Source organism: Rhyacophila brunnea, unplaced genomic scaffold (assembly GCF_057557595.1).
Source record: "Rhyacophila brunnea isolate RB1 unplaced genomic scaffold, BYU_Rbru_1.0 scaffold_4, whole genome shotgun sequence".
Lineage (NCBI taxonomy): Eukaryota > Metazoa > Arthropoda > Insecta > Trichoptera > Rhyacophilidae > Rhyacophila > Rhyacophila brunnea.
In genome coordinates, this window is record NW_028233068.1 from 51054237 (window position 1) to 51067561 (window position 13325).

General features: G+C 33.5%; 1 protein-coding gene across 1 annotated transcript in view; it reads right to left on the minus strand.

Moving 5' to 3' along the window:
• Positions 1-2234: 2234 nt before the first annotated feature.
• Positions 2235-13325, minus strand: part of LOC147067496 (NACHT and WD repeat domain-containing protein 2) — a 32781-nt gene continuing 21690 nt past the window's right edge. The window contains exons 20-28 of the mRNA XM_085954348.1: positions 12280-12591; positions 10605-10839; positions 10044-10262; positions 8433-8637; positions 7438-7585; positions 6446-6617; positions 6196-6327; positions 4672-4896; positions 2235-4104 (exon numbers count right to left, since the gene is read on the minus strand). Of these exons, the coding sequence (XP_085810474.1) occupies positions 3927-4104; positions 4672-4896; positions 6196-6327; positions 6446-6617; positions 7438-7585; positions 8433-8637; positions 10044-10262; positions 10605-10839; positions 12280-12591 (1826 nt within the window). The 3' untranslated portion in view covers positions 2235-3926. The remainder of the gene's footprint in view (positions 4105-4671; positions 4897-6195; positions 6328-6445; positions 6618-7437; positions 7586-8432; positions 8638-10043; positions 10263-10604; positions 10840-12279; positions 12592-13325) is intronic.

Consider the following 13325-nt stretch of genomic DNA (forward strand, 5'->3'; position numbering starts at 1 on the left):
AATAAGATGAGTTGGATATTTTTTTAGAAAGAACAAATAAACATAATGAAGGTAATGAAGACATCTTCATTATCGTATAGGTATAGAAGCCATGAATGCGTCCAGGATGCTCTATTTGTTTACCGTTTGGAGGCTTAAATAATCCATACATAATAATATGGTTTTATATAACTTAAAAAAATGATAATAAGTACCTACATATTATTATGTCATTAAAATAAAGTATAATTTTTATACCATTACAATAAGTGAAAGAGTTCCACGGAGCTTTATCTGTGAAATATATAATTTTTTAATATGTATATTAATAAAATATATTTTATTTAATTATCAATCTTTAAGAGGTCTTTTATTTGCACTGTATCACACATATTACAGTTTAATGAACATGTTATTATAATCTATCCTCTATTCGATTGTACAGTTAATATGACCTGTCTGATTTGAAGGTATCGAAGATAGTAGAAATGAAAAACTGGTTGGAATTAGTGGACTGTATTAGTTTGGAATTGGACGGTGGTGTTGCTATGGCCGTCATATCGAAAGAAAAGTATCGATACTTTATTGACTGCCGTAGGTGTTGTGGAAGATATGAGGTGTGTAATGGTTGACTTTAACCTTCATATTGATGACGATTGGTAGGAGTGCATTAATAGATGTCCAATTTTCTCACACAATTTGCAGTTATGTGTTGGAGTCGTACAACTGTTAGGTTGCTAATCAGACAGTCGACGATAGCTGTTCACTTTCTGAATGTGAGATTTTCTGTTTGACACTTAATACTTTGGACGCGGAAGACGCATGGCCAGGCGGCCGATCGATGTAATTAACATGCATTTTAAAGGTGCTAATTAAAAAATCATTATCTACTCAGCAGCGAATGAGTTAATGGGAATCACACTGTAGGTACATGTTCCCGGTTTGGTATGCTGGTATCGTACAGTGTGATCCCCATTGGCTGATAAACCAGACACGGCGATGAGTTGTCGCACTGACGTTTCAAAAGAGACTATTGGAATAACACGCTCAGTAGGTGTTATTCTGGTGAATATTCGATCAACATTTCATTTTATTTATTGTTCTGTGTCAATGTGCCTTTATTAAATTTGTTACGCCTGGGAAGGTAGGATAAATAAAATTATGATAATTTAAATACACAATTAAACTGTTTTTATGATTTTGAGCTGCCTCTCAGTAGGATATATCTTTTATCTTGTGTTGTGGACCTTGTCACCATTATTAAAAAAAACAACAATGAACTATATTTTTTTATTTTCAACAATCAACGATAATACAGTTTTTTTTTATAAATAAATAAGGAAACCTTAATAATACATAAATTAAATACTTATATAATTTTATTGAATATATTTTATTGATGTGATAAAACGAAGACAACAAAAATTTTCAAACTAAATTTGGTTAATGAATTTAAACATCAGAATTTTTTATTTTCTATGTTTACTTTGAAAACGTTCAGTGAGGGATAAGCCCATAAAAATGATGTCACATGATTTTTGGTATTTTTTTACCCCCTCCCCCCATTGTCACAAATAACTCCCTCTCTAAATTACGTCACATTTTTATTTACATTCAAAACTCCCCCCCCAGTCATTAAAAAACCACTTTATTTAAAATTTTCAATTTCTATATAAATGTTCTTATGGAATATTTTATTCTAAACAAAAAAAAAACAGTTTATATTATATTGCCTTTGTGACGTCACATTTCCTACAACCCCTCCCCTATCTATCTCGTCACAAGTCATCATAGACCCCCCTCCCGCCTTAGGGTTCGATGTAATATATGGGTAACTCCAAAGTTAGAATAAATTATTAACAACGTCTTATGGCTTATTCAGAAATCATACTTCTATAATAAATAACTATATATTATCATATTAATACCTACATGTGTCTTTACTGGCCCCATTTTGCACAACTCAAGATTCAATTATGTTTAGATTCTTGGTTTAACTAAATACCACATTGAATCACCTCTTTTCAGTCAAAATTACTATGAAAGTGTTTGTAAAGTTGTGATTATATTGAGATGGATGTCGCGTACTGGCACAGCGACAAATTTAGTCTATGGTTTCGTCATTTTGCAGAATATTTTGAACGTTCACCACCTCTGTAAATTCAATGATGGAGAGTGCCAACTCTAATGTATTAGTATTTTGAATTATTATTCATTATTCATGCTAATTTCAATTATATTTAACAGTTTCTACATGTGCGTACGTTAAAATTACTTGCGATATTATATCCATAGATAATATTTTGAACAGAACCCAACCTCCAGACAATAGATATTAGATAAAATTCTTATAGAAAATACATAGTACCAACCACTAAAAATAAAAAACATAAGATTTTTTATGACTCGGAAATGTGTAGGTATGTAAAAAATGATAAAAAACGTTCATTGAGTCATGCAGGTGTCGATGCAGTGCTATACACTGTGAGGTGACCTCATTGTTGTTCTGGTGATTTCGGCAGATTTTGCTAACTGACAATGTTCGTTTAAAGATTCAACATGTGCTACGGGATAGGATCTGTCTGATAACATTTTTAACACCAAGAAAACAACATTACATAAATATTTCCCGTAGCGGCAGCTTACTGTGACGTCACTCATCTCATCTCATCTCAATATAATCACAACTTCATTGTGACAATTATTGTAGCTAGCATATCCATGACACACGTGTGGTTAATTCTAATTCAATGGAATCATTTTAAAGGTTGTTAATAATAATTTGATGTAATACCTATGTTATATCTTAAAATAAATATCTTTCTTTCTTCTGTCATGCCGTTCATGGCTGAGTATTGTAATTAAATTCTTCCATAATCACTTTAACACGCCTGCCCTTCTTCCACGGTTCCAGTGACTATTTTATGAGCTTGTTTCTAAAACATGTCTGAAGTATAATAGAATCCTTTTTCTAATTCGAGTGCTTAAAATCAAAACAACATTATTTACAAAAAAGTGTTTGTTTTATATATTTTACATTCTCGGTTACATTAGATAGTCAAACAACTTTATGTCAACAATTCTAGTTTCTTCTTAAATCGCCAGTAAAGTTTAATGTTAACTACATACATTTTCCCTTTTTTTCATGTTTTTTAAAACCGTACCTATAAATTTTAACATCACCATAAGCAAGATAAATGTACAATACACAATAAATTATAAAATATGAACAAGGTTTTAAATAAAAATCTCCTTTGTTGAATTACAAGAAACTAAAAAAACCTATTTTGGCTCTCCTGTAAAGTTGCACTTTTGTAGATGGTGTTGTTTGACATTAAGTCTTCGAATTGTTGTGAACGTTGAGCTTCGAGAAAATTGAGATATTTTTGTGTTGACCCAATCAGGGGACGCGTAGCTATCAATTTTCTATGGTTAATTATTATGTAGACAAATAATAATGACTTGCTAGTAGTGTCCCTCTAAAATTACCACACATAGCTGAATCGAGTTAAAACCCAAACAAAATTTGTAAATTGGTAACTACCTACATGGTTTTTTAAAATCTTTATAATATGTAAAATTATTGGTATAAATGTCTGCTTCTAGAAACTTTTTATATCTCTTTGTAGCATAGATGCTATCTAAATTCCAGCTTTTTAAATATTTGTCTATATTAACCGCGCAAGAATGTTTCACAGTGCAGATTCAGATTTATTTATGAATTATTTTATGTAATCAGTAAATATAATTAATAGGAAAATTGCTTTCAACATATTAATTAATGTAAATGAAACTATCTCATACTCACCTGACAGCAAACAATCTATGAATTGTTTCTAATAATTTGTCTATTCTACATATCTCAGAACATCCCCTGATCTTTCTATTCGTAATTTCCTTTAGGAAATCTCACACTAGTAATTCTCAAGTACGATTAATGTCAGTAATTATTCTCCATGTCTCCCGATCAATCCTTCGGGAGCTGGCAGGGCAGGATCGGCCAATGCCAGAACCGCTAACGCTCCATCCAGAGTGCCAAGTGCAACTTTGCCGCCTGTTGCACTCCCTAAAGCTGTAAGTTCTGCAGGAACTCTGTACTCTGCTATCTGAGAGGCGTCTTCCATTCTAGAATAATGTACATACAAAACAGAATTAATAGTTCGTTGAGCCAGTATTTTTTTTTATTATCTGCTATTGTATTCTAGGGTGAGGGTATTAGTAGCTAGCAGTTAAAATTTGAATGTGTCATTAAAATTTTTGAATGTGTCGATGTTATTAATAGACATTCTTTGTATGAAAAATTCTTGTTGGTTATTTCTTGGTATATAACTGATAAAAACTTCTACGTGGACAGTTTGTTAAATTAAAGAGCACATAATGATTTTACACAATATGTATGTTAGTTTAACATACAAACAAAGTGTAATGTCTTTCTTTTTGGCCCTAAAAACAATGGGAGAATGATTGATTATACATACTAAATTATATATCTTACATTACTTACTACAGAGGGTCCATTGCTGTTTTGGTGAGAACCAGATAAAGACCAGAAGGATCCGTTTGCCGTGTTCAAAGATCACAGACATTTATATTTTTTAACCCCGGCTAAGTGACATCTATGGCAATTATTTGAAACTTATTTACTAATGTGCTAGGAAAATATGAAATTTTAAAAATGGAATCTGAACTAACCTGAACACTCTCAGTGTCTTCTTTCCGCTGTGATAATACAATACGTATTCATCATTTGTCGTAAACATACTGAGCACGGTAAATACACCTTCGGCAACCTTTGGAATGAAAGTCTTCACCGTGGCTCCTTTTTTCAGCTCCAACAATTCTAAACCACCCCTTGTCGGAGCAAAGAGTCCAAATTTTCCATCCCGAGTCACTTGGCCATTCCAACGGGGAATGAATCTATACAATGAAGCAAGAAAAAATGTATTTATAATGTATATTTTTGCCTTTCCGTGCATTAGTTTCATAGTTGGTAACCTCCATTTTTACTTTTTTTTAAAAAATATTTTTTTTGATTCAGATTTAGCTGCGTTTATTAGTTGAATAGAATTAACAAGAGCCGCTAGTTGTTATATTCTACAACAGACTGTAAACATGATTCTCATGGGGAGGGTTGTACCTACACAGGCACCTAGCGGAAAAATACGAAGCTTGTAATTTGAGACATTTTTTACAATGTTTTTATTAGCTCGTATTCTTGTTTGTCCGGTGGTTTTTTGTCCAGTACAAATCTTGGAATCGATTTTTAACTAACTTCCCGACTAGCTAGACATTTGAAACTTTTAGAATATAATATCAGAACACAATGCCAATGCGTTGTTTTAATACTTTTAGCCATCTTTAAGGAGAATTGAATTCATTTTCAGTTAATTCTGTTTTGTATGGAAAGTTATTTCAGAAAAATCCGTAAAAAGTAAAAGACTATTATTGGTTGCTAAGGGGGTAGTCCTAGCAACTAAATTATTGATATATACGTGCATTACTATGGAAATCAATATGAAATGTCAAAATGACATTTCAGTATTCTATATTTGTTTGTTTTTTATTTACTTCATATCAAGTACAAGTTTGAGCATATTGAGAATAATAATTCAACAGAAAATTTAAAAACGTTGTATATAAAAAGTTCTTTTTATCTTGTAATTATTTGATAATAATTTACAATTTCAAGTGTATTATATACATATTTATTAATATGTATCTGAAACATTAAAAAGATTTTTTTTTTTTAGGTCAAAGATAAACTTACAATTGTAAAAAAATGCTATAAAATGTGAATTTGTCACAGGACCACATCTTATTATTACATTATATTTTATGGTCATATGTATTATTAAAATTTAGTTTAATAAGTTTTCTATTTTTTCTCATACAGATTTTTGACTAATTCATAGTTTTAATATTTTTTATATTTATTTTAAAAAACATCAATTTTTATAAAAATATAAATATGTATAACTTGAAATCCTTTTTATTTACATCAAATTTAATTTTAGGTATGGTCCCAATGTTGAAACTCGATCAGTAATATTATTATTATTCTCAGCACTTTCAAAAATTATAGCTGGATCATATTGTAATTCTATGGATTGTTTGTCCAGCATTCCGAACATATTAGAAGTTCATGCTAAAAATATTTTAGGGGTCCCTTGTCTAAATGTTGTTGGAAAATAATGTAGTAGAGAATCAGTAACATACCTAACATGTCGCTTTGTTTTGATATCCAAAATGCTTCCTTTGTCGGTTCCAATAACAGCTACCCAGTGTGGTTTATGAGGCATAGGTACAAGCATTGTCATATCTTTTATGCCACAGTTCCGCATTGGTATCCTAAAAAATACATATATCAATTAAATAAAACTTCTGGATATATCTTTATAAACACCTTATATTCCCAGCATAGGGATCTTCAAAACATAACCTGATATAAAAGCGTTTCATTAATTACCTGTGAACAAAAGTCCCAGTCTTAGCATGGTATATGTTAAGACACTCTTTCCCGCTCTTATCAATTGCCGGTGCAATGACGTGTAGCTCATCAGCTGAAACCACAGCTTGTCGGAAGATAATTCCTGTTGAGTACTTTATCTGGTATTCAAATGTGAAGATTGTTTCTCCCTCTACAAATATATACACAAAGCAGTGTTAGGAAATATAAATGGTTTTCAGTGAGCGTAATAATTCAATCTAACCTAATAAGTCTGTAATTGGCACCCACTACATAATATAGGTTTACCGGAGCCACAACATCTTATGTCAATATAGATGATGAAGCCAAACTGACACATTTTGCTGTTATTTTTGTTTCTATATAAGCTGCCTACAGCATCCAATTGGCCATGTCGAATTTTTGCAATATTTAGCGGTAAATTATGGTAAATGTACCTATTTGTATATCGTATATCATAATTTTATAAGCTAGTACACAGATTTTGTATGTCAAGTTTTGTATGTGTTGAGATAATCGAAAACAGCCAAAACTGAGATGGTTGAACTGCGCCACGGGAGATTTAAGAATTCTCGGCTAAAGCAACTGGAGTGTGTCAGCACTGGATTGCCGAGGATGGAGGAAGTTTTTGAAGGAGGCCAAGACACCCGTCAAGGGTTGTAGTGCCATACATGAATGAGATAATCGAATTTGAAAGATTCAAATTAATTGAAAATTGAAAGTGAAGTGGCCTCATTATGCACCTATTTGAATGAGATGATTATTATCTACCATATTTGGACATACAATATTTGGTTAACTGGGATTAAGTTGGATGTCTTGTGTTTAACTAAATTTCGGTAAAAACTAATATAGAATATCTGTCATTAACCCATTGACAGAATATATATTTGAATGAATAAAGCAGTACTAAAAATATGTATGAATGATAGTCAAACCTAAGAGATGGTATGAAAAATCATGTTAAATAATATATAATTGATATGCTTCACCTGGAACTGTCCTAAGTACCGCTATGGCTGTCAATTTGACATCACTACCCTCTATTGCGTTTTTGGGTTTGGATATCGTCAAGCATTTTGCTCCCTCTTCCATCAGAATAACTTGCTTTATACCGATTTGTTCTTCTCTAAATAAAACCTAAGAATTATTAAACACACATATTATATATATATAATATAACATACTTTGAGATGGATCTATAACTTGTCACCATAGTTCTAATTTATTGTAGTTTGCAGTGTATTAAATTTGTGTTCGCGCCCACGGTGGCCGCGCGGCATAAGCGTTGGACTATCATGCCGTGGGTCCCAGGTTCAAATCCTGGGTCTGGCAAGTACACATATTGTTTTTCAATATGTGTGTGGGTCAGGGTATGGACCTAATAGGTTGAGCAAGTGGCTGACATCCATTTCTCGTAAAAACAAAAATCTGTTAATACAAACCTCTACTCTGTGGAGGCCCATATGATCCTATTAGGATTGGACATGGTCGAAGAAATTTGTGTTAATCGAATTACAGGATTGATTCCAAATATATGTTGGTATAATATAATGGTTGAGTAGAATTCCAGGTAATGGCTCAAAATATATCATTATAATATATTTAAGCCAAAACTGCAAAATTTTTATGGTAATTAATAATGATGATTCTTTTTATTTATGGCAAGTTAGAAACAGGGTGACAAACTGTCATCTTCAACGTCATCAACATGATGTTGATGTTGGTTACAAAAAGATCACCTAGGCATATTTGACGGAAGACACCTTTTGTTTGAATCAATTGAAAAATTTTATTGGTTTTAAATTAATTTTAAAGTGATTGTAATTTCGTATAATTCTGTCCATTTTTACAGTTTTTACAGTTGTTTTCGAACATTTTTTGTTTTTTATCTTGGTTTTTGTCATCATGAAGCAAAATTACGTCTGTGATTGTATGCTTAATCTTAATTGAGAATAATGATGATGTGCATAAATTCAATCAATACCTTCCTCTCTTCTGTTTCCCAAATCACGAGATTGCCAGACTCTGCTGAGAGTATATATGCACCGTCGGGTGTGATCTCAGCATGAGTTACAATGGCACCGAGAGGCGTGTCAGACAGTTGCGCTCGTAATTTACCCGCTTTTAAATCCCATAATCCCAGACATCCTCGGGTTACGCTTACAGCCCAGGGGAGACTCTTACACAGGCTGAAAAAAAACAAATCCATTTGATACATTTTATTCCTTTATTGACAGCAGTTATAGACAATTTAGTAAAGCATTGGATTGTAATGTAGATGGTTAACTGGGTCATGAGTAGAGTTGGCTTTCGGGAATTTCCCGACGGGAATTCTCAAGAAATTTTCTACATTTCGGGAAATCCCGGATCTCGAGAATCTTTTCTCGGGAATAGGCATTTCTTTATTATCAAATATTAATTGAAAAACGATTTTTCTATCTGAAAAAAGTAGACAGAAAACATAAAACGTTCACAGACTGATCGGAGCATTTAACACAATTAAGCCAACTTCGACTCAAAATGAGCGCAATTTTTCAACGTCAGGGAATTTTCTGTCTCAAAAATGTATGCGATTGTCAGACGCAGCGATTAACAGTGTGTGTTTTTTGAAATTCTATTTTAATAAGTAATGTTTTGAATTATTTTTGTTTTCCTACTTCTATTTGTTTGTCTTCTTACATAAATAAAAAAAAATCATATTTTTTTGGAATTTGTCTGTTTTTACACTGATTTTAGGATTTTTTACAGGTTTTTTTTTAATTTCCCGAATCTCGAGAATTCAAAATTTCATCATTTCGGGAAATCCCGAATCTCGAGATTGAGATTTTCTCGGGAAATACCCAACTCTAGTCATGAGTATTGATTAATTATCAATACATATTTCACTAAAAAAAATAATATTTATGTAAGTAATAATATTCTCTTTCTACTGGAAAAATGAAAATATGCAGTTCATTGTTTTTCATATTTGATATTACTCCTCCGTATCAGCCCAAGGGAGCCATATTTACGATCCATTATGGTTGCTGGAATTTTTTCTTCAGATAGTAACAAAATTTCAATGTAGCATACTACTCTTTCCTTATTGTAGACATTATCCACAGAGTCTAAATCAGATATAAATGACTTCATACCCCCTCCCTCTGTCTGTCGAACGGCCAATTACAAATGGACACCTTCCACCACGCTATCTCAAAACAACAGACTTTTTAAATACCATCACCATTAACTTTTTCTATAGCTTTGTGTTAAAATCTTTATACATTAACATGTGGTAAAATCTTCTTCTCTCGTGTCCATGCAAGAGATACGTCTAGACTCTTTCCAACCATGCCTTAGCCACCGTGATGACCTGCGATGATTGCCTTCAAAAATATATTCGATGGTGCATGCAACAAGAAGACAGACCATCACATGTTCCTCATTTTCTTCAATGCCACATTCGCAATTTGAAGGATCATCGGAGTATCCCCACTTCTTCATATTGTTTTTGATTTTGGTTACTCCGTAGCGAAATGATAAAGTTTAAATAAAATCCACAACTTTACGGAAAAGATGACGTGTACTAAAAAAGACATCAGTATTTTAAAACTACCTTATGGAGTCAATCGGCAATTCTTGTCTATCAATAACGTGGACTTGCTCAAAAATATTATCAATGTTCCACACTTTTACGGAGCGATCTATTGAGGATGTGATGACAGAATTCCACCTTCCTATAGTCAGTGGCTCCAGTTGGACTATCCTTCCAAAGTGAGCATCCAGCACCTTGATCAACTCAGTTGAAGTTAGACTCCAGACATAAAGACTTTTTCTGGAATGAGAAGCGGTTTTAATTACCTATGGCCATGCTACAAGCGATAGTATTGTGGTATTAAGAATAATAATTATAATATTATATAAACACAGATGTAAATTTTGGTACTCATACTTGATAAAGCTCACCATGTGAGTAGAACATGTATAATAAAATATATCTTATGATACCCAGTAATAACAAGTAATTGACACATTTTATAAAAAAAAGTTTATTGGACACTTTGTTTAGATCAAAAATAATGTTTAAAACTCTCTATAGAAAAAGCTTTTCCTTCAATATTTTTCATTACGACATTATAATTATCTCTCTCTCTCGAGTCCATAATTAATAACTAACCTCACACCGGCCACGGCATATTTCCTATCTGAGCTTATCATCACAGAATTGGATTGCATAGTCTTTGTGGAGATATTCCTCACAGCATGAGGCAGCTTCAGGACTATTGCTTCGGAGATGTTGGACGAGTCAATAGACATGGGCGCTGGTTCACAGTCGGGGTCCAGGGGATCCAGAATTGGGCGGCCAATTGAAGAGTTGAAATCCCACACGGAAAAAGTATAAGTGGTGGTAGCTGTTAACAAAATAGTTCAGAATTAGACCAATATTTAATATTGTCTCTTATCAACTATAGATGCTAACGTCAAGAAGTAGGAAGTCACTCCTCAATGTTAGGTTTAATCATAAAATCTTTTGTCCCCTATTTAAATTACATCAAATTTTGAATCACCCCTCCTATTGTCAGAGTGCTGGTTTTGTGGCATCACATTTTCTACACCCTCCCCTCTCAACCCATGTTTCGCAAATTGTCACAAATCGTCAAATATATCAGAGCCTATTCTATTAGAGCATAACATAATATATGAATGACCCCTACTGACTCAATGAAGAAATGAGACAATCGATAAATGGTACAAAAAATAATTTACAAAATATAAAACTAGATAGGGAAAGTAAGTTAAAAGTGAAATGACTATTTTTCAGGGCTCGAAATGGATCAGAACGCAATGGAGCGCTGTTCCGGTTCATAAAATCCCCAAAAGTATCACTCCGTCTTGTGGAACTATTAATTTGACCGTCTGAGCTAGATATGTCATATAATAAAAAAATCCAACACACTTATTTTTATAAAATACATATACAATAATTAGATAACAGTGTTAATATTTTCGTAAAATAATTATCGAGCGCTCTGGTTCGTAAAATTTTCCATTTCGAGTGCTGGGAAGGTCTTAGGATTGCGGAGCATCTCCACAGAGTAAGGATTATATTACAGTGTTTTTTTTACGAGGAAAGGTTGTTGGGCATTCACCCAATCAAAAATATGCATTTTTGACCAGCCGGTTTTACTCACTACACTAATAAATGAGGCATCTATTTCCATTTTCTAACCCAGTGGTGGTCAAACCGCGGCTCATGCGCCAAACGTGGCGCATTGGATGATTACAAGTGGCACATTGAATCTTTGCGCCTACTTATTCTTTTGAAGTAGGCGCCATAACTGAATCCATCTTCATATTTTCAACACCTGAGTGCTCTCAGTTCAAGTCATACAGCCTTCTTACTCATCAGTTTGTCCCATTTTTTTGACAGTTTACAATTATTGTAGGATGTGAACAGTGTGTGTTACACATAGTGTTATAGCGGGAATTGATAGACGCATTGATTTTGTTTCATAAATTACAGTCAATCGTAGCGGATTTTGAAAGAGGCGATAAAGTTTTCATGTAGAGATTTTAATTACGAATCCATTGATATATAAATATTTTAATTATTAAAAAAAAAAAGGTGTTATAGTGGGTTTTGAAACTTAGCGACTTAATATCACAACACATTCTTCATAAAAATGGGCTGTTAAGATATTCTACACTCTGTGGAGGCCCATATGTAGAAAATTAAAGATTAGGTTAGGTTAAGTCTCAATCAATAAGGGACAAACATATTTTATCAAATTGCAATAGCAACAGTTGAAAAAAAAATTACCAATGCAGCACCAGGGTAAGAGTTCACTAACCCAGTAACATTTGTTCCTCCCATGCCGTCTTCAACTGAAGTGTGGCGTCTGCCGAGTCGTAAGGAACTCTGGTCAGAGGCAATTCCGGAGTCCAAACCATCCCCTCCTCGTCTAGGCGGTATCTCGTCATTCCCCCGTCAGCCTCGGAGCAGTACACCAGTTTCCTTCCGAGGCTCATTACCATGGCCGAGTCGAAGGTCAGCGGTTGAATCGGGGCCGAGTTTTTGAAGGCATGCAGTCGCAGTCGAGTATCTTCGAGGAGTCCAGACCAAAGTACCATATGGTAATTATCCACATCCGTGAACTCCATTGCTGGAAGGTTTAGGAATTATGTAACAGAGATTTAAGAAGTTAAAACATTCTCAGATTCAATATAACTCAAAATACTTTGATTAGTCAAATGAATGTGTTTGCTCCATTCCCTACATTCATATTCCGCTTCCTACCTTCATGGTGGTACAATAATACACTTGTGCAGGTAACAATGTTAAGTTGAGTGGAGCGGGACAGTTAGTGCTCTATTCACCGTCAGTGAGACAGGAGTGTTCTGCCAGAATTCAATGCAAAGTATATCTCTAAGATCAACGGGGTGATTCGAAACAGTGAGTGTCTGGCCCACCGTCAACAGTACACAAGTAAGACACAAATGTTCTTAAAGCCGTCAATCAACCATTGCACATGGTGGGAGCCAATAAATTAACAATATGAACATCAATGTTAGTGTCCATGCTCCCACACTTCCGCCGTCCCGTCCCCAATATCCATACAGTCCACCCATATTTATAACCAGATTGTATGAACTGATTCAACTTGTAGACATACAAGTTGAATCAGTTCATATATTCCATGACAATGGAAGGTTCAAGAAAAGCATAGTTTAATAGGAATACACATTTCGCTTGATTTGCGATTCTTTGGGGAGAGGAATATTGAAGAAGATGAAGAAGGTAGTTCTTTGAAACAACCCACTGAAATTATTCATTACTTGTATAGATAAATGTATTTTAGTAGGACTATTGATAAAAATCATGATGCATAAATAATAA